Source organism: Eptesicus fuscus, chromosome 17, assembly GCF_027574615.1.
Source record: "Eptesicus fuscus isolate TK198812 chromosome 17, DD_ASM_mEF_20220401, whole genome shotgun sequence".
Classification (NCBI taxonomy): Eukaryota; Metazoa; Chordata; class Mammalia; order Chiroptera; family Vespertilionidae; genus Eptesicus; species Eptesicus fuscus.
In genome coordinates, this window is record NC_072489.1 from 45,411,718 (window position 1) to 45,433,533 (window position 21,816).

General features: G+C 38.5%; 2 protein-coding genes across 3 annotated transcripts in view; one reads left to right on the forward strand and one right to left on the reverse strand.

Annotated features, from left to right (window-relative positions):
- SLK (STE20 like kinase) overlaps positions 1-16,422 on the forward strand; it is a 50,328-nt gene extending 33,906 nt beyond the window's left edge. For both annotated transcript variants that reach the window (XM_008144274.3, XM_008144275.3), the window contains 6 exons: positions 5,877-6,006; positions 6,627-6,751; positions 7,278-7,466; positions 8,006-8,131; positions 9,303-9,416; positions 12,913-16,422. In XM_008144274.3, coding sequence (XP_008142496.2) covers positions 5,877-6,006; positions 6,627-6,751; positions 7,278-7,466; positions 8,006-8,131; positions 9,303-9,416; positions 12,913-13,059 — 831 coding nt within the window. In that variant the 3' untranslated portion in view covers positions 13,060-16,422. The remainder of the gene's footprint in view (positions 1-5,876; positions 6,007-6,626; positions 6,752-7,277; positions 7,467-8,005; positions 8,132-9,302; positions 9,417-12,912) is intronic.
- A 1,853-nt stretch (positions 16,423-18,275) lies between these two features.
- COL17A1 (collagen type XVII alpha 1 chain) overlaps positions 18,276-21,816 on the reverse strand; it is a 48,509-nt gene continuing 44,968 nt past the window's right edge. The window contains exons 49-54 of the mRNA XM_054729309.1: positions 21,280-21,426; positions 20,736-21,044; positions 20,104-20,241; positions 19,823-19,885; positions 19,597-19,677; positions 18,276-19,266 (exon numbers count right to left, since the gene is read on the reverse strand). Coding sequence (XP_054585284.1) covers positions 19,214-19,266; positions 19,597-19,677; positions 19,823-19,885; positions 20,104-20,241; positions 20,736-21,044; positions 21,280-21,426 — 791 coding nt within the window. The 3' untranslated portion in view covers positions 18,276-19,213. The remainder of the gene's footprint in view (positions 19,267-19,596; positions 19,678-19,822; positions 19,886-20,103; positions 20,242-20,735; positions 21,045-21,279; positions 21,427-21,816) is intronic.

Below are 21,816 nucleotides of genomic sequence, written 5' to 3' on the forward strand. Positions count from 1 at the left end.
TCCCCAGACTTTTAAACTTTATAGACTCATGAAAAGAAACATAAATTATAACCAAAAACATTGGGGGCCATGACAAATGGATTGCTATTAAAATTTTTTTATTTTTGCCCTAAGTAAGGATATTTTAAAACTGCCATTTACTTACCACAATCATTTCAAAGGAGAGACTATTATAATACCATAAAGAAGAATAAACATCTCAGAATTAAAAATTTTAATAGTGAAAAGTTTTCTCTTGACTGATGTGGAGATCACTAAATAGCAAACATAGCATTTACTATGTATCAAGCACTGTTCTAAATGCTTTACCTGTATAAACTCATTTGACCTCACAATATATGAGGTAGTTTCTCTTATTACCTTCATTCTACAGTGAGGAAATTAAAAGCACAGGAAGGTTGAGTGACTTTTCTAAGATCACACATCTGGTTAATGGTAAAACCAGAATACTTGTCTAGCCAAGTTTGGTTCCACATTGAACCACCATAACATACTGCCTCTCATATTCAAGCTACCCTTTCTGTACTGAATCTAAACTCTTACCAGCTTAGCTTAGTGGTTGTTGGCCATTTATTGTTATTAGGTGAAAGGGAAGTCCTTGCAAGTTGTACGTATGTTTTTGGGTAATTTGGATTTTAAATCAGATAATAATACAGTTTTTGCCTTGTAAAGGAATGTAGACTTTTTAAATTCCAAAGGGTAATATATCAGACTATAGAGTTGAAATTGAGAAGTTAGCATTGAATGAATTAGGTCATCCTATACTTTAGTAAAACTTTGTTGGTGATTATTCATATAATTTTGGGTGTTAGCCTATATTTTCCAATGAAAGCTGAAGGTAATTGTTTTTGTAAACTTAATGAAGAATTTAGTATAACAAATTTCAAGTATTTCTCTTTAGTTACTGTTTTTAATGAAGGTGCTAAAACTTGATTACAGAGTCTATTTTAAACTTTTTTGAGTGTTTATAAATAATAGCCATATATTTATGGAGCTAGAATGTATTTGATCATCTGGTCCAGTGGTTTTCAAATTGTGTTTCCAGTAGCTCTTGAGTTTAGAAGAAGTACCTTGAGAATCCTTCAGAAAGTAAGGACTGTGGGGCTCTTGGCCCCTGCTTCCATTTCAACTCAAACAGCACCACTTTTTATCTGTTTTATAAATTGTATGTATTTTTGGTGAGTTTTTTAAAAGAGGGCTTGACTGATTTTAAAAAATGCCAGCAAACTAGAGTTTGGAAACCATTGATCTAGTTCAAATCCTTCATTTTACAGAGGAGAAAGAGGCCCTGCTGTTCCATGCCTCAAGAAACTCAGCATTTGTATAATTATCTTTTTCCTTTTATAAAGTCATTCAGCTGTATTCTCACCTGGGAGGTGCATTGTATTCTGATCCACAGGGTCTTGCTCAGGTCATGATTCAGTCTTTTCAGTTGTCATCTTGTGCAGTCTTCAACGCCCAAATGCAGGATGTAAGTCCCACGTGCCTGTAGGAGGATGCCTTCTCCTATTTTATCTGCTTTTTCTTTGACTCACATGTGCCTTTTCATTGTTAGCTTTATTTGTTACAATCTTAGCAGATTGATAGATGATGTCAGTAATGACAATAACAGTAATAACTTGACATGACCTTTATAGTACAGTATTCTTCAGAGTTTCCACATTTGATTCCCACTGCCACCACCCTAATGTAGGGATGGAGTGTATTCATTTTACAGATGAAGAAATCAAGGCACAGAAGTCTAAGTGATCTGCCTAAAGTCTCAAAGAGATTAGAACTAGAACACTTCTAATACAGTGTTCTTTTTCTATCTACTCCACCACAATTTTTAATTTGAGATTTTCATATTTTTTAACCTTTTGCACTCAGATGTCGAGTGTGACTCGACACGGTTAGCATCGGTAGAGCTCGAGAAAAAAGCAAGCGAGTGCAAAGGGTTAAGAAATATCTTCCCAAAAGTATTTTATGAATTTTGCACATGTGAGAAATTGAATGCTGTGGTTAGATTTTTATCTTGGTGTGAAGTGACATTTTGATTGCATATATGTTTATGTAGCTGTTTTAATTATGGATATGGTCAGAAAAGCCATATTAAAAGTAGTGATTTTAGTTCCATTTAACTGTAGTTTTCACTATTCAAATTGTCCATAATGAATAGTGAGTTGCTATTCTTCTTGTAGTTTTAAATTAAGTCTGGAATTCCAGGCTGTATTCTTTCTCACAGTTTCTATAGGGAGTGACTAGTTCATTTAACACTGTAATTTTTGTTTGTTACGTTTGATATATACAACTGGAATAGATAGAATACAGCTTGATTTCAACCCCCTCTTTCCCCTCTCCTGAAATTAGATTAATTTTTTTTATTGGTAGCTGTTGGACTCTATAGTCTTCTAAAAGAGTAAGCAAAACATTAATTTTTTTAACGAGAGGGAGAAATTATGAATTACGATCACTTTTCTGATCATTACCATTTTTTAGATTTTCTTTTGAGTTAAAATGATCAAATTCTGTACAAATAGCCCAATATATTATAACCCTTTCTTACAGTTTTCTAAAACACAAAGTTGTATTTTTCATGTTCATAGATATCTGATTAATATGATAAAATTACTTATCAAAATTCAAACTTGTACATTTAATGGGCACTCATTTTACAATTTATGTGTCTTTTTAAAAAATACTTTTTACTTCCAGTGATGAGATTCATCTCTTAATTTTTTTTTTATTGAATGAATGTAATTTGTACAGTCTTTTTGGAATGTAACATAACTTTTCATTTAGAGCTTAAGAGTAATTTCTAATTAAAAAATTCCATTGTGAACATATTGTACTTGGCTTGTGGAGTTAGGAAATTTAATGAAAGCTCAATTATATTAAAATTTCATTTCTTTTGAGGTAATAAAATATATTAATTAGTATGTAAAAGACCTTTCAGGTAATTTTTAGCTTTAATATAAGCAATTATCTATGCATTATTCTTGACTGTGTAATCATTCAGACTCTGCCTAATTATTCAAGTCCATAGCTCTGTAAGGCAGCTTGTGTTTTTGCTAACTAGTTGTTAGGAAGCTCTGCCATGTATTGCTACCTTGACTCTTTCCTGTTGATTCGTATTCTACCTTCTGGGCCAGAGCAATGTTAGTTCTGCCTGCTTCCATAGGCAGTCTTAGCTCTTCTTTTTCCTCATTTACTATTAGCTGCTTCACAGCATGCTTTTGTAGCTCCTTCAGTCATTCATTGTGTAGCATGATTTCTAGTGGTGATGTTTTTTTTTTGTTTTTGTTAATCCTCACCCGAGGATATTTTTCCATTGATTTTTAGCGTGTAAGGGAGTGGGAGAGACACACAGAGAGAAACATTGATGTGAGAGAGACACATTGATTGGTTGCCCCCTGTATGATTCCTGATTGGGGCCAGGGATCGAGTCTGCAACCCAGGTACATGCCCTTAATTGGAATCGAACCCGAGACCCTTCAGTTTGAGGGCCGACACTCTCTCCACTGAGCCAAACTGGCTAGGGCTACTGTTGAACTTTTGAAAGTGTAATACTAAGAGAAGGGGCCCACTGCATACTTAAGGTTTTCTTTTAATGGAATTCTTATATTGTTTATCTAGACATATTATTACAGTAATATTACAGAATGTGACCAAAATTGGCATTGACAAGAAATTGCATTTGAGTGGCACCGATTTGCATATACCTTTTTAATTTTCAATATAAATATGTACAAATAAATTTGCCCCATCTTGTATTTTTGCACTTGATTTTTTTGAGTCTAAATGTAATATTTATATTTATGCTAGTTAATTTGGACCCATTGTTTCTGTCCACCACACACAAATATATTTTTTTTTATTCTCACCTGAGGATATGTCTTTTTGTTGATTTTTAGAGAGGAAGGAAGAGAGAGAGAGAGAGAGAAAGAAAGAAAGAAAGAAACATTGATCGGTGGCCCCCTGGTATGGGGCAACCAACCAACTGAGCCACCTGGCCAGGACCACACACATTTTTTTTAAGTTCTTTGCCAACCAATGACAAAAAATGTTGAACAAAAGAAAACTCTTTGATATGTCTGCCAGCTAATATAAATTTATTTAATAAGTTTGCATATAGAAATTTTATAATGAAATTAGAGAAACAATTTAATTTTTATTACAATTGATATTTGCTGTAGGACAAGGAGAAGCTTGAACAATAACTGCGTAAAAGATAGGCATGGCAATTTTGCATCTCTTTAAATAAAACTCTCAAAAGACCTTATTCTATGTAGCTGAATTTAAATATTTATTTAGTTTTACTTTATTTTTTGCTGTGATAAAGTTATATAGGTATCCGTAGTTAAGTTGACAATTTTATTTTATAGAGGCAATTCATTAGTCTTTTGCTACTGTATATTTGTATTTTTGCTAAAATACAAATTATGCTGCAGATGAAAACAGCAGCTTTTGTGACTCTGAATTACAGGATGTCCTGAATTGGTAAGACCTGATCTTCACCTCTAGGGACAGTAGTAATGCAGGGGCTTGAGGAACACTGCTAGACTTGTTCTTTGAGTATCGAAGGCCAGGCTGGTTGTGATTTAGATCTATGAGACTCTGTTTGAGGCCCAAAAATTAGTTCCAAAAGGATGGTAGGGTTTTATCTTCTCTAGGATGTGCAAGAGGAGGAATTACAGGTGAAATGGTGCTTCAACACTTAATTTTTAAACCTACACTCAGATTGATCTGAGTGTCCCTTGAGCTGATCACAGACTGCTGTAACTGCCGAGAGAGGGGTAGAGATCCAAACATTTCCTGGGCAAAATTTACGTTTCTTCAATTTGGATGTTGTTTCTTTTCTTCTGTAAATCTTCTAGCATAAAGATCACAAGTCACTTTATCCTTTCTTACAAAGTAACCAAAGGATATTTTTAAAGCATAAATTTGGTATTTAGGTACATGGTATGTACTCAGTAAATATTTGTTGAAAGAGTGAGTGAATCCCAAACGTTTTAGAAGAGTTCTCTGATTATAAGGAATTTTGTTTATAGATTTATAAATGTAGCTCACTTTCCTATTCCTAGTTCACATTTCTCTAGCAATGTACTATTTCTTATTAAGTCCTCAAACTATTGTTCTTTTTTTTTTTTTTTAAATATATTTTACAGAGAGGAAGGGAGAGGGACAGAGAGCTAGAAACATCGATGAGAGAGAATCATCAACCAGCTGCCTCCTGCACACCCCCCACCGGGGATGTGCCCGCAACCAATGTACATGCCCTTGACCGGAATCGAACCTGGGACCCTTGAGTCCGCAGGCCGACGCTCTATCCACTGAGCCAAACCAGTTTCGGCAAACTATTGTTCTTTTTAAGCACAGGCTGTTGATACAGAAACTATCTTTCTCTATTAGTATAGGCATGGTATTTCTTCCTAACTCTTTATTTGTCAGAAAAATAGTGTTTAAAATTCTGACATCTGTTTACTTATTTGCTGTTTATTGCCTTTCTTTCTAAAAGGTATTTCTTGTTTGTTCTTGTTTTATCCACACCATACTGAAATAGTCAGTTTTAGAAGATGTAAATTTATTATTTTCCCAAAGATGTCAGTGTAACAGGGCATTTTAATTATGAGTTTATAATAGACTTCTTTTGTATGTGTTAGTCTTAATGATGAGTTTAGAATAATATGTATTCTAGTACTTTTTTTCTAGGCTTGAATTGGGTGACTAATACATTTATATATACACTATATAATCTTGGTATTTTAAAAATTTCACTAACTTTAAAAACTTGGTTTAGAAATCTTGATAACCATTAATATATACAGTCATACAGATAAATGGATGTTTTGCTCAGTAAATACTTATTATAACTGATGGTTAACTATGTCTAATAGGAACAAGAGTTTGTTCAGAAGCAACAACAAGAATTAGATGGCTCTCTGAAAAAGATCATCCAGCAGCAGAAGGCAGAGTTAGCCAATATTGAGAGAGAGTGCCTGAATAACAAGCAGCAACTCATGAGAGGTATATGAAATTATGCAGCATATGTGTACATATAAAATGATATCTCAGAAACATTGTGGAGCTATACTTTGAAAATTATTTGAATGCTTTCTCCTTTGCTAGAGTGGTAGAGGGAAAGATAAAGTTGAGGTAAATAAGAGGAAAAATTATAAAATACTGTGAGTTATAGAATTCCTTTATGACAGTAGAAGTGAAAATAAATATGTTCCTTAAAACATTTTTTTGTCCAGATGATGCTAGAAATATACCTGAATAATTTTACATACTCATTATGTCTTATAATTGTTGGTATACTTAATGGCTACATGATAGAATGGGATTTTAACCACTTATTTCCCCTAAGAAATAGCTTAGATTTTTTTTTTAAATTTCTCATGAAGATGATTAAATAGAATTTTGGTATAGGGGGTATGGCATTCTCTGTTATAGGACATTAGAACAGAACTGAAAGTAGTAATAGATGTTATCTTTACATTGGTAATATTTATAGCTCAGAATGTCAGCTTGTATGTAAGTGTATATAGATCGCTTTTATGTAAATTTGTGTAAAAAAATGAAATCCAAAGTACATTAGTAAAAAGATCAAAGTGACATTTTTGAAAATTGCTTTCTTCTTCTAGCTCGAGAAGCTGCAATTTGGGAGCTTGAAGAACGACACTTACAAGAAAAACACCAGCTGCTCAAACAGCAACTTAAAGATCAGTATTTCATGCAAAGACATCAGTTACTGAAGCGCCATGAGAAGGTTAATGAAAGGAAAATTTATTTACTTTTTTGTTCATTTTAAAGTTTGCAGAGTGAGAATTTTAGTTTTGAAACTTATACTTCTTAGAGAATGCATTTCAGATTTCTTTATTTTATCCCTAAAATGTCTTTGATGAAGTTTGGAGTAATTAATTGTATGTTGATCCTGATTGCAAACTTCTTTTCTACAAATTCCATGGAAGGTAACTAATTATAATGCCTAATGGCCTTGATAATCTTCATCTTGGTCTCTCAAAAGTAGCTATTATGGCTCCATTTATGGTTCATGTATCTTAAAAATGTGGACTCCCTATACTTAGTAAAAGAGCTTCAACATAAGACTCTTATTACTAATAGCTCATTTTTCCTAGAAGTTATTTTTTGGCTGATATTTTGCTGATTTTTATGCAGTGAGGGAGAGAGTAATTTTGGGAAACAACAACAAAATGGCATGTTTGAACATATGCATGGGTACTGAGTGTTAAATTATATCTACATCAACTGGATTCTGTTTAAAACTTCCTTAGGAAACAGAACAAATGCAGCGTTACAATCAACGACTTATTGAGGAATTGAAAAATAGACAGACTCAAGAAAGAGCAAGACTGCCTAAGATTCAGCGTAGTGAAGCCAAGACTCGAATGGCCATGTTTAAGAAAAGTTTGAGAATTAACTCAACGGCCACACCAGATCAGGACCGTGAAAAAATTAAACAGGTAAATAAGCAAATTACTGTCTTCTCTTTTAGGTTAAGAATATTTGAATGACTTTTAGAAGGGTCACATGATAGTGTTGTAAACATTTAGAGGCAGCTTGCACTTATTGATGTTCACTTTGGCTCTGTGGGTTGGGGCTAGATATATGGCATGTACCAACTTAGTCTTCCTAGGGTCATGTCCACAGAGGGCAGAGCCCTCCCTCCCATGCCCCACACCGGGTCCTGGATTATACTGATCCTAAAGCTAGCCCTGGGAATGAGATGACTTGGACAGCTTTTAAAGTAAAAACATATGACCTCACTATATTTCAGAAGTCCCACACACAAATTAACTGAGGTCAGTCCCTAAGCTGATAGGAGGAACAAGGTTGTAATCAGAAGTCCTCCCCTCCCCATAAAACAGACTCCAGCTTGAGTCACAATATATTATTACATGCAGCTTGAATTTATTGTACTATAAGCTTTGGTAAATTTCTTAATTATACCTTTGGAAGATACAGAAATTACATTGCTTGTTAACCGTATTTGCTTTTACAGTTTGCTGCTCAAGAAGAAAAGAGGCAGAAAAATGAGAGGATGGCTCAGCATCAAAAACATGAAAATCAAATGCGGGATCTTCAGTTGCAGTGTGAAGCCAATGTCCGAGAGCTGCATCAGCTGCAGGTTAGATATGGGAGTTCTAAGACAAAGCTGGTAATAGATGAGCAGCACCGGGTTTGGGAAAATAAGAGCTAACCAGAGTAAGCTTCACTTCACTCATGAAAGTGCTGGAATCTGTTTCCTGTTACAGACCGGAAATAAGACCACTTTGGCATCATAGGCACTTGTTTGGATTTTATATAACTGTAAGATAGCATGAAACTAAATTATAACCTAAGAATTTGAGTCTTTCAAAAGTAGTATTGAGTATTTTTAGTATATTTTGCAAAGAAGATGAACAAAGTTTTCAAAATGATGTAAGCAGTTTTGTTACCAGATTCTGAATTTGAAATTGCATTTAGGGAGAAATAGCTTATTTTCTTCTAGGTTTATGAAAAAGGTGATAAACTAAATATATGAGAATTTTTCCCTAAGAAATTTAAAGATTACTTTAGAGGGGACTGTTTTTGAACCTTACCTGGAATACGCAACCCATCTAGTAGATAGCCTAAATTTACAGTTATCGGCAAACCGCGGCTTGTGAGCCACATGTGGCTCTTTGGCCCCTTGAGTGTGGCTCTTCCACAAAATACCACGGCCTGGGCGAGTCTGTTTTGAAGAAGTGGCGTTAGAAGAAGTTTAAGTTTAAAAAATTTGGCTCTCAAAAGAAATTTCAATCGTTGTACTGTTGATATTTGGCTCTGTTGACTAATGAGTTTGCCGACCACTGGCCTAAAATGTTTAGAATTTCATAGTAGTATATGCATTTTGGATACTCTACGTATTTGCTTAATTTACCAGAAGATTTCTGAAACCCATATTCTTTTTATTTTATTTTATTTTATTTATTTTTATTTTTATTTTTGAAACCCATATTCTGGTACCAACGGGTAAAATGCATACAAGCTGCCTTCTGAAGTGTCAGTGTTATGAGTAAACCTTAGAAAGGAAAAGCAGGATCAAACCAATGCTACCTATTTAAGTTCTTTTCATGTGGTAATAGACCTAGCTTCTAAACTTGCAAAGATGAATCTATGACTCATTTCCTAATTCTTGGCCCTTGGTTTTTAGAGGAGAATTTGAACCTCAGTAATAGCCTAGTGTTTGATGAATAATTGATTATTTTGGAAGATAATGTATTTGTGAAAAGTTACTTTGTTGATCTGAAGTTTTTTAACCCATACTTTATTTCCAGAATGAAAAATGCCATCTATTGGTGGAGCATGAGACTCAGAAACTAAAGGAGTTAGATGAGGAGCACAGCCAGGAATTGAAGGAATGGAGAGAGAAATTGAGACCTAGGAAAAAGGTAATTTTAAAAACTTTAATTAAAATGTTTGCATCTATCCATCCATTCATCCATTCATCCATCCATCCAGAGGGGGAGTGTGTTCCTATGTGTAGACATTAGAGAGGGGGAGAAGGAAGGAAGTAATGACAGCTTGGTCTAGACAGGTTGACGGAGCCAGATTACAAGGCCATTGGGTGCTATGTAATAAAATAGGAATGGCTTCTCTGTCTTTATCTAACCAGCTACCCATTTTCCTTATTTGCACTTGACTGTTTGATAGCCTGGTCCAGTTGGTCAACCATTCAGTTCTTGTTATCACTATATGACCCTCTCCCTTTGTTAACTCTCAAACTTAAAGGTTTATTTTCTCTTGGGCTTCTTGCCTGCTATACATTTCAACCATTCCTTTCTTCTATTCATCCAATCAGTGAATTACAGAAATATGAATTTAGCACCTATTATTTGTTAATGTTTCTAGAGGAAGTGAAATGACCAAGTCAGTTGATAGTGTGGCTTTTTAATTTAAATTTTATTTTTAAATTCTTGAATAGGTAATTCATATGGTTCAGAATTCAAAAGGCATGGAAGGGTAAACAGTGAGAAGAAGTCTCTTTCTCTAGTTTCTTTTAACTCTTTGCAGTCTAGCTTTCATTTCAAACTCCCAAATTGAACTTTAACAGGTCACAAAGTGAGTTGGTGATAACCAGGTCCTATGACATTATCTAATGGTTCTGATTATAAATCTTGTTTCTTAAAATTCTCTTCTCGCCTGACTTTTGTGATATACTCTCTTCTTTGTGCCCTTTATCACCTTTTGTCATCCAGGCACCTGAAGTGTAGACATTTCCCAGTTTTACATCCTTAGCTGTGTCCTTTATCTTGATGATCTCGTAGCTAGTCATGGCTTAAACTGTTGCATATTTAAGGACAATCACAAAACTTGTATAGTAGGGGTTGTATAGAGCACAAATTCTAAAGTAATACAGATCTGGATTCAAATATCAGTGTTGACACTGATTAATTTTGTTATTTAACACTTCTAAGTCTAGTTCTCCTTATTTGTAAAATTCATCTTAGTGGGGTTAAGACAGTTAAAAGAAGTGCTGCGTGCACAGCAGTAGTCCCAGTACTTGAGCATGGTCAGGGTTCAGTGAATGGTTATTATTGCTACTATTGTTTATTGTTTTCTTATTATTGGTTCATTCTCAGAGCTCTCATTTTCCACCTTGATGTTCCATTCCTCATTTCATTCAGGCCTCTGTTCCAATATCATTTCATCAAAGGTTCTTTTTTGGATCGCTATATAGAAAATAGACTCCATGCCCACCTCAAACACACTCTATCCCCTCACCTTTCTTTGTTTTTCCTCATAGCATTCATCACCACCAGATACATTTGTTTATTGTTTGTCTTCTCTCACAAGAATGTAGGCTCCTTGAAAGCAAGGACATTATTGCTTTGGTCACTGGTACATCCCTAACTTTTAGAATAGTTCCTGCACATTATAATGGTCATTGCATACCTGTTGAATGTTGACTAAAGATTGTAAACTCGGTGGAGATAAAACTAAACTTAACATCCTTTTTTCTTCATCTATGTGTCACCCTTTCCCTCTCTCTCTAGTCCCTTCACCAACAGATATTCTTTCCGCATTCCTGTTCTCTTGCCGTCTAGGCTAAAAACCTGAATTATTTTTCATTTCGTTGATACCCTACATTAAATCATAATATTTCTCTTTTTCATAGTATCATCTTACTACTTGCTTAACATTGTTCAATAATATCCTAATGGGCCTTCCAGTCTCTAGCTCCTTTTCTTTTTTCCTACTTGCCTACCATCACCAGAATATTTATCCTCAAGAACATTTCTGATACTGTCATAGTGGTACTGATAAATCTTTAGTTCTTTCAGAAATACATGTAAATACCTCAATCTGACTTAAAAAAAAAAAATCCTCACCTGAGGATATTTCTTCCATTGATTTTTCAGTGGAAGGGAGGGTGAAGGGGAGGAGAGAGAGAAAGAAACATCAGTGTGAGAGAAGAAACACCAATGTGAGAGAGACCCATCAATTGGTTGTCTTCCCCACGTTCCTGAACCTGGGGTCAGGTATTAAACCTGTGACCCTTCGGTCCACAGACCGATACTCTAATCACTGAGAAAACTGGCCAGGGCTCAGTCTGACTTTTAAGCCTTCATAGTGCCACATATTGGCCACAATCAACCTTTCTAGCTTCATCTTCCATTAACCACTTTGATCCCGGGTTCTGTTCCAGTAGCCTATGTAATAAAAGCCTACTATGCTAAGTGTCCAGTCGTCCAGTCATCCATTCAACCAATCAAAGTGTAATATGCTAATGATATGCTAAGGCCACTCAACCGCTTGCTATGACATGCACTGACCACCAGGGGGCAGACAGTCGACCGATCAACCAGTCACTATGACATGCACTGACCACCAGGGGGCAGAAGCTCTGACCTGTAGGATAGCTTGCTGCTGGAGTCCGGTCAATCAGGACTGAGCGAAACAGGCTGGACATGCCCTGGAGCCTGCCTGCGGTCCCTCTCTGGCTGGCCAACCTCCTGCTTCCCTCCCCAGCCCTGATCGTACACCGGTGGGGGTCCCTAGGCCTGGCCTGTGCCCTCTCACAATCCAGTACCCCTTGGGGAATTGTGGTTTGAGAGCTGGTTTCGGCCTGGCCCCCACTGGTGCACGAATTCATGCACCAGGCCTCTAATAGGGTATAATCACCATTATTCAAACTATTTTTGCAGTTTCCTGCCTCTGCATTGTTTCAGCTCCCTTTGTCTGGCATGCCTTCCCCATCCTGTCTATTAATTTCTTATCTTGACTTCAAGACTAAATTCATGTTTCATTTCTTCTGAGAAACCTTGTGTCCTTCCATCTTCTATACTTTGATTGTACCTCTGTAGCAGCACTTTATCCCTGAATCACTTTTCTGCAAAGTCATTGATACCTCAGATATTTGTCAAGCACTTATATTTGCTCTGTATTATGGGGATATAATGTTGAATCTGATTTAGGTTTTAACTTTAAACAGTTTATAGTCCAGTGTGGTAGAAAAAAGATGCACATCAATAATCAAAATAAAAAGTAGAAAATGGTAAGTCCACATGGGAATCACAGATAATAGTAGGTGCCATCTATTGAGTACCAAGTATGTGTTAAGTACATCATCATCACATTTAATCCTCACACAGCAACCCAGTGAGGTGTAGGTGGTGCTTTCCCTATTTATAGCAGAAGAATGAAATGATTCTGTAAGATAGAGAAGTTAAGTAATTGACCCAAGTTAGCCATTAGTATGGCTGAGCCAAGACTTGAATTGAGCCTAGGGCTGTGCACAGCCTTTGATCCTAACTACTGAGCAGTCTGTTCTTCCGTAGATAATATACAGAGAATGTGTTTGGGGCAAATAGTTTTATCTTGGCCACCAGAGTAAATTCTGTTTGAAATACCAGTACATAATTTCCTTTTCCCTTCCTTTTTAAGACACTGGAAGAAGAATTTGCCAGGAAACTGCAGGAACAGGAAGTGTTCTTTAAAATGACTGGGGAGTCTGAATGCCTTAACCCATCAACACAGAGCCGGATTTCCAAATTCTATCCTATCCCTAGCTTGCATTCCACTGGATCGTAACAATGGGAAGTATTCTGGGGTCTAGTTTGGCTTTTGCAATATGTCATTTTTTCTCTTCATCTTCTGCCACAGTCTACATTAGAGAGTGCATGAAGACAATCACCTGCCTCACCTTCTAGAAGTTTTTTTGTTTGTCTTGTTTATTTAGCAAAGATGAAGGAAAAGGAACTAAGACAGATGCTGGGCCATGTTGGCATAGAAGCATTTTGCAGTAATTCCCTAAGGTGATTTTGTATACTAGTATTAATCTTAAACATTGTGTTCTTTAGTTGCTGTTACCTAAAAAACTTTTAGAGATATAATGTTTAAAGTTATTTTAAAAAACCTGTTATGTCACTGAGTATTAGTAAATATCTTTGGAACTCTGCTGTAGAGAGTTGGAATAATTTTCTTTTGGTGAATCAGCTCTCATGAAAAAGCTCTGAGTTGCTAAAAATATAATACTGATTTATTAAATCAATTTTATCTTTAAATATCAACAAACTCTTTTAAAAGAGAAAAATTATTTCAGTAATCTAATATAATTATCTGTTTAGGCCTGAGCTAGTATTCAAGGGTGCTGGTTTTATTAAGATAGTGCCTAAAACACTAAATTTCAATCGAATCTAAAATAGGATTTTCTTTTTTGATTCAACAGGGACAAAAACATCCTTAGCATTAAGCATTATTGTTTTTTAAATCTTGGTTCTATTACCATTTGATAAAAATTTTCATCCTAAACGTGTTGTTCAAGGTGGGAAATATGAAAGAAAAAAAAAGAACTTTTAGATGTCCAAATTGGAAATGTATTACTCACCAAATTAAAAAATATATATAGATTTAGCTCTCCCAGCTTATTTTTTAAAATAATACATGAGCTAGTTAAATGACTTCTCCCATCTCAGTAAATTCTGTTCATTGAAAACTGTCAGAGGCCTTCTGGCTCTGAGTTACGTATTTTCTGAAATTGATTTTAAAAGAGGCATTTATTCAGAATACTTTTTTAAAAAATTAAGTAAAATATTTAGGAAATGTTGGAAATGACTTAGTTGTTTTGAAATAGTCATTTATATTTTGGTTTTATTTTGTTCCATGCTTAAATTATTTGATTTGAGTGGGAAAAGCCTGAAACCTTTATCCATGTGGTTGCTGATACGTATAATTATTAATGAAATGCTCACTCTTAGTCCCTCTTGAGGCTTAGAATTTCAAGCACATGTCAGGTCAAACAGTATTGTGAACTGTACTGTGATGTGTGACACAGTAAGTGATGCTGCCTGCCATTTGCAACCTTTTCTCTTTTAAGAGCACCAGGTACCAAATTGTACAAGTTTCAGTTTTTGTTACATTACATTTGATGCTGATGAAAATTTAAATGTAACTGTGGGAACACTTATTAAGGAAATGTAAATATCTGTAGCACTTTCTTGCAGTTAATTTGAAAACTTTGAATGCTGAACCTTATTTTGTCCGTGGTTTAGATTTAAATGCATGTATGATTTTCATTTTGTAATTGTTTTGACAAGCATAATTTACTTGGACAACTTTGTGGGTAGCCTTAACTTCTGGCCAAGTTTGTTTTTATATATAAAAATATATATATACATATATATTATGTATGGTTGTAAATTCATACATTTATCACATGAATGTGTTACTGTATACAAAACTCCTTTGATGCTTTATTCTCAAATGCTGGGTTGAAAAATGTTTTGAAAGCCTTTTAAAATATATATCTTTATAAAGTAATATTCAGGATGATGGAAATTGTTTATATTATGATAAAAATGACAGTATAAAGTTACTCAGTGTATTTAATGATTTATTTTAAGAGGGAAAGAGGAGGAAGGCTCTCCTTGAAATTTTCAGTGGACATTTTTTCAGTATCATTTAAATTATATTCTGTATGCTAAATAGTTTGTGGCACGTAATTAATTTGGTCTGAATATTTGATTCTTTTTATTCCTTTTAACTTGATATTCAGAGTATTGAGTAAAGGAAAGAGGCTCAGAGTAGAACGGTTGACACTCTGGTAAGTTTATTTGCAACTGTTGGTATCTCCCTTAAAACTGCCCTTTGGATTCAGTATTAATTAATGCTTGAGTCTTCTTTCAAATATGACCATATTCATGTGTCCGCAGGACTACAGAGTGATACATATATAGAGCTGAAACATTCATTTTAATACTTAACTGTTTTGTTACAGAATATGCTGTTTGTACCCATCCCTGCCCATTTCTTCTTAGGCCCTGTATTCAAATAGATAATAGTGATCTTTCTTTCTTGCATGTAGTGTAGATGGGCAGTGGGGGAGGGGCACAGACTTCTTTGAAATCAAAGAATGCAGTCACATCCACTCCTGATTTGGATGTTGTTGCTGTGGCAGAATGTGCTGTGAAATGCATAAAAGAAATTCTTCATATGTGTGCCCTAATTGCTCACCCTCCCTCTGCTCCCTGTGTGCTGTGGACACACCAGACCGCCACCTTTCTGCAGGTCTGGCTCTTAGAGCTCGTTGCACCAGGCTGCCTTTCCTAGTCCTGTCAATCCATAGTTGAGTGTGAATTGCTGAATTAGCTGCTATATTATGTGGAGTCACAATTAAGCTTTTTCTTACCCTTTTCTATGGGGAAGCTATAGGGTGGGTCAGGAGGAAATTGAGTGCTTATACTTTGCTGAAAATATTAGAACTTTCCTCTAACAGGATACAGCAAATTGTAGTTAAATATAAACCAGAACCAGAGCTACCTCTAAGTGTTTCCTCAAGCACAAAGCTCTCAGGCATATGAGACCCACTTTAATGGAGGGTCTCTGATTTCTCAAGCATCAGCGAGTTTCAGAAGCAACTGTCTTTTGTATTCTTCTAAGTTCCCTTGTAACTACACACTTTTTCCCATTCCACACTGTGCTTAAATGACAGTCTCTTCTGAGAAGCCAAATTCTGTCAAATGATTAGCTAGAGATAGTGTTGATTAAAGGAAACCTAGAACTGAGGTGAAAGGGGAGAGTTAGTTCTAGTGCTAATAGTCTTCTGATTAAATAAATCAATTCTTTTCTGGGAAATGTTCTTTTATGGGAAATGGGATATTTTAAATGCTTAAGTTTAAGGCACAACAGTTAATGCCTCTGTTGTTACCTTTCTGTGGCTGACATGGTTTTGATATAGCTTTACACTTTCTGCTACTAAGCTTCGGGTAGAATGTTATACCGGTTTTAAATGTTGGCTGCAGCTTTTTGTGATCCTTCTTTGATTTGCAGTGTAATAACTTCACAAACTAAATTTTCAGAATTTTGTTTCAGATTATGCCTCTTGTCTACTTGGGAGTAATTTGTCTTTTCAATCATGGGATTGACAAATGAAAAATAAAGTTGTTTCTTAATCTATGTTGAGAAAGCAGTCTTTTATTGAGAACCGTTGAAACAGGCTTGTCATACGTGAGAACAGTATGCAGCTTTTTTGGGGCCTACATTTTTAACACTTGCAGTCCTCTAGGTCTTCTGGCCTTTCAGACTTATTAGAGGTGCTTAAAATATTTCCATCAACATATGTATATGTACATATTTGTTCTTTCCCTTTTTCCCCTTGGGATGGATTCTTTTTCTCACCAAACATTTCACAAGCCATATGACCTCACTTTTGCTAAAAATAACCTCTTTTTGTCATTGATATGTTCATGCAAGATTCAGTAGACACTAGGCAGTATCATTTGGTAAGTGTTCAGCTTGGCTGGAGGGAGGCAAAGCATGTCATTTCCTAATCCAGGAGTATCGTACATTATTGAGCTCATTCTTAACTTTTGTGTGTGTGTTTTTTAAAATAGAAACCAAAGAGGCTCAGAGTCATTGCCTTCCAGCTGAGGACATATCTGCCTGTTTTTTTCTGGGTCCTGTCCAGAGAAGGTAAGCAGGTTTGGACTTTCACCTAATTCACATGGTCTTAGGACTCTGTGGATAGAGTGTCAGCCTGCGGACTGAAGGGTCCCAGATTCAATTCTGGCCAAGGGCACCTGCCCGGGTTGTAGGTTCAATCCCCAGTAGGAGGTGTGCAGGCAGCAGCCAATCAGTGATTCTCTCCTATCATTGATGTTTCTATCTCTCCCTCTCCCTTCCTCTCTGAAATCAATAAAGAAATATATTTAAATAAAAAACACTAAATGGACTCAGACTTTAGGTAAGACTTTTTAGGTAAAACTAAAATATTAAAAAGGTACAATGTAGTCATTTATTATACAATAAGTTTTCATTAGGAAGTAAAAAGTTTGAAATTCTGAAGGCCTTATTTTTTTAAATAATTTTTTAAAGAATTTTTTTAAAGAATTTTTTTAAAGAATTCCTGTATTGATTCACAGCGGGTAACTATCAGGATATGAAAAAGGCAAACAAGACCATATAGAATGTTTGGTGCTTGACTAGTGGATGCTGCTAGCAGTTGTTTGATATAGTGGAATTAAGTGTTGTGTTTTCCCCCAGGATAATATGTCAGATACTCAGTAGAGGCCACGTAAAAAATAAACGGTTCAGTCTTTTAGAAGAATAGAGGTGTAGAAGTAGATTTCATTTAACCCCACTTTAAATTATCCAGTAATTGAGCATCACAGTTTACAACAAATTTAAAAGTGGGCCAGCGGTCCTAACCGATTGGCTCAGTGGATAGAGCGTTGGCCCGTGGACTGAAAGGTCCCAGGTTCGATTCCGGTCAAGGGCATGTACCTCTGTTGCAGGCACATCCCCAGTAGGAGGTGTGCAGGAGGCAGCTGATCGATGTTTCTAACTCTCTATCCCTCTCTCTTTCTCTCTGTAAAAAATCAATAAAGTATATTAAAAAAAAAAAAAGTGGGCCAGCGGTAGCCTTGTCTGAATTTGCATTTCTGTGGGGCATTTGATGTTTGTGTGTTTTTCCTTAATAGGCGTTTTGATATTCCATATTACTTGTTCTGCCATTACAATTCCTTTGCCCCAGGATTAATCACTACATTAGCTGAAAATAATCTTGTTACTCATCTGTTGCATATATGTTTATTTCAAGTAATTTATGCTCAGGGAAACTCTTCAAATGCTAGTTTCTAATTGCCCAAATTGAATTATTAATTCCAGATGAAGGTCTGCCTTTAATGATCTCAGTGATTAAACAAAATACCAGAAACTGTGTCCCAGAATATTGCGTTTGTAATAGTGTTAGAGTCAAACTCAAAATATTTTTTTCCTTAACTTTGGTTAAATGGATCACATTACACGTATTAAAAAAGGAAAAAAATCCTTTAATCGGAAATTTTACTTTTGAAATGACTTTTCATCTAATAGACCACATTAACATTTTTAGACATTGAAAAGTGCTTAAAACCAACTGCACCCAGTACCCAATGCCATTTGTTTAAGTGCAGAACAGGTGACATCCTGCCCCAGCAGTAGATATTCTATTTTCCCTCTCTCTTTCTCTTCTTGCCCCTTGCCCTTCTTTTTCTATTTGCTTCAGCCCAGTTCAGTACAACTAATCTATCTATAAACTCTAGCATAGACCTATGGATATAGATTATAGCTACCATCAAACTTTCTAAGCAAGTGGGACTATCTGTAGTGAGAAATAACTGTTAGAAACCCCGTAGCCACCTTCAGGAGAAGTGAATTTCTTAACTTTTTCAGTTGCAAGAGTGGCTCCTTAGCCAACTGTTTTCTGTGACTAGAGAATGCGGAGTGAACAGGGGAGGAAGGAGCTGACAGCACAGCTTTTTAGCATTAATCAGAATGCACCCCCATTAAGTGTAACCCACCGGAAGGCGCCCCCTACCATCCCCATCTTCCATTTTCTGGGCTCATTTACAGGCAAAGCTCAAGGACTGCTGAGCCAACTCGTATGGAACTGGCTTTCCTAGGTTAGGGCTTGGACTAACGTTAAAGAGGCCAAGGAGCTCACATCTAGATAGCAGAGAAGTGTGTCTGCTGCCACAACACTGCAGCTACTCAAGTCTACCCAACGAAGCTGTTGCAGATGGGGTGTCTTTGAATCATTTATATATGCGTGTATTGTGTCAGACTGAAATAAGTGTGTAGTTGACTGTTTGGCTGTGCTGTATCAGTAGGCATTGAGACTCCAGCTTTCATCCTTTGGAGAGATTTTGACCTAAGCACCATAAGCCATTGCAAGAACTGGTCTGGGGGCTGTTCCACCAAGGGTAGCTCATGGCTTGGTGGCGATGCTTCTCCTTCTCCGCCCAACATAGACTTGGTCACCTGAAAGTTAGAAGATGAGGAGGAAGTTAAAAAATACCTTGTGGCCTGTGGGGACTTTAACGTGGGCAATTATGGCAACTGTGACTAAAAACTGGCTTGAAAGATAAACTCTTTTGTGAGACTGTCAGTTTGTTTAGACTGTTGACCCTCTTTCATTACCAGATTGCTTCTCCTTTTCCTCCCTGCACTGGCACTCATTCCTTTCTCCCCTGCTGGCTGATGATTGTTGTGCAGATTACACTGTTGGCAGGGTCTGCCTTTAGTAATTCACATTGGCCTTAGTTTTCCAGGCTTGCTCTGGAACAAATCTCTGTGGCGGTAGAGGCTTACCTTTGTCTCCTTTTTCTCCCTTGGGCCCTTGAGGGCCGGGTGGCCCAGGCCAGCCAGGTGGCCCAGCAGGGCCCCGCTCACCTAGGAGGAGAGATGGATGCTAAGTGAAGCCGTAGTGTGGGGCCCGGAGGAGCGGCAGAGCCCAGCATGGCGTTGGCAAGGGAGCTGCTTTTCAGCATGAGGTTGTTACACAGGATCCTGGTGGCCATTTCCTGCCACTACTTACCTCTGGGTCCTGAGATGCCCACCTCTCCCTTTTGCCCAGGGGGTCCTGGAATGGCTCCATGAGCTGCAAGGAGAAAAAACTGGCCTTAGACTAGCAGTCACCATGAAGCTGGGGAGATAAAGGGATTTGTTCACACACAGTGGCAAAGTTTGAGCTTGTAAGAGGAAAAGTTTAGAATTGGTCAGATTTTTAGCATCTCAGTGTTAATAATGGGGTTTTCCAGGAGACTGGTTTCTGTGGAGCAAGGTACGGGTTGGGAAAACAAGCGGGGAGGCCCTTACTTCGGAAGAAGTCCATGAGGTCCTCAGTCACATTGCTGTAAGCAGAGAAGACCTTGCTGATGCCCGGGGGGCCCTGGGGCCCAGGCCGGCCTGGTGGGCCTTGAACGGTGTGGGCCAGCCCTTGCAGCAGGCCCTGACCTGTAAAGCATGAAAGTGTGGGCACACTCTTCACAGTGGGAGTACAGCACCCCTGACTGTCTAGCTCCCAGCGCAGTTAGAGGAGGTTAAGTGACAGGAGGGAAACGCGCTGCGCCTTCCTTGTCTTCCCTGTGCCGTGGCCTTTCATCAGAAGCCTTTTAGCCAACAACCTCCCCTCAGCCCCAGCAGAAACCGCCATAGTCGTAAAGACTTCTGAGGCCCACACAACTTAGCGGGAGAGCAAAGCTCAGAGACCCCGTATTCTCCCTTCCCTGCAGTAGAGGTTCTGGTCTTGTCTGGGGCCCCTTGAACTAAGCTGACAGAATTAGGTTGGGGCTTCCTGTCTTCAGTCCCCGTCCTTCTGACTCCAGAAGTGCCGGCCTCACAACCTGGGTGCTCCCAAATGGGAGGGTGAGTTTCTGGAGCCTCGATGGGGAAAGGCTCACATGCTCCCGCGCCCTCCACAGCACTGAGGCCTAAGTGCCCCAACTTACGCTGCAGGCTCTCCGACACCCGGACAGCCAGCTCGTTGTAATCCAGACCTCCAGCAAAGCCAGCCCCGAACAGTCCGCTGTCACTGCCATACAGGCCCCCTTCCGAGCCAAAGGCTCCCCCTTCACCCAGGGAGCCTCCGCTGGTTCCTCCAACGCCCATGGAAGAGCTGTAGGAGGTGCTCCTGCTGACGGACGAGCTGCTGCCCTGACTGTAGGAGCCATCCATGGACCCCAGGCGGCCGTCGCCAGGTGGTCCCCGGGGCCCAGGAGGGCCTGGGGGGCCCACAATGAAGCTGCGCACATCAGGACCTGTGGGGAGGAAGCTGTGTGAGTGGGAGCTCAGGTCTGGGTGGAGAGAGACAGTGGGAGTTAAGGGGGTCTCTCAGAGTCTCGACGCTCCTGAGCAGGATATGCACTCCAAGGCCCTGGGCATTCTCTGACCAGTGCCTGTCGTGTATTTGGCCTCCCAGGTCCTTCACCTTCTCCCCTGACGGAGAAGCCAGGGCTGGGAAGGGGCACAGAGGACAGCATCAGGGGCACGCACTTGTCAGGTAGCTAATCAGTTCGCTCCGGAAGCTGTCGCTGTTTTCAGCTGCGTAGGTTGCCAGTGCTCCCGAGACACCCGGAGGCCCTCGAGGGCCCGGGGGACCCGGAGGGCCTGGTGGGCCTGGGATGGAGGACAAGCCAGCAGCTGAGCAGGAGGCAAGAGAAAGAAAGGTCAGAGGTCGCCCTGTGAGAATGCTGAATTCCCAGCTCAGGGGCCCCTCTTGGGAAGGAGAGGACGAAGAGGGAACAACTGACACCAGAGCACCACCAGGGAATGACTGGCCCTCCCTCTCCCAATCCTGAGTTGCATTCAACCCAGATCCTATCCCCTCCCCCTCAGCCCTCCTGCCCCTGAGGGCTGAACTCTGCCTGGCTCCTGATCAGGGATGACACACTGGCTCGTGAGCTGCCTGAGGGCAGTGCTGCGCCTGGGAGCACTGTCCCTCCCACTTTGCCCGCTGATGGGACAGACTGAGCACCTCAAAGCTCATATGTCCCTCTGCAGGGCCCCAGGGCCCAGCCCTGTAAGCGCTGC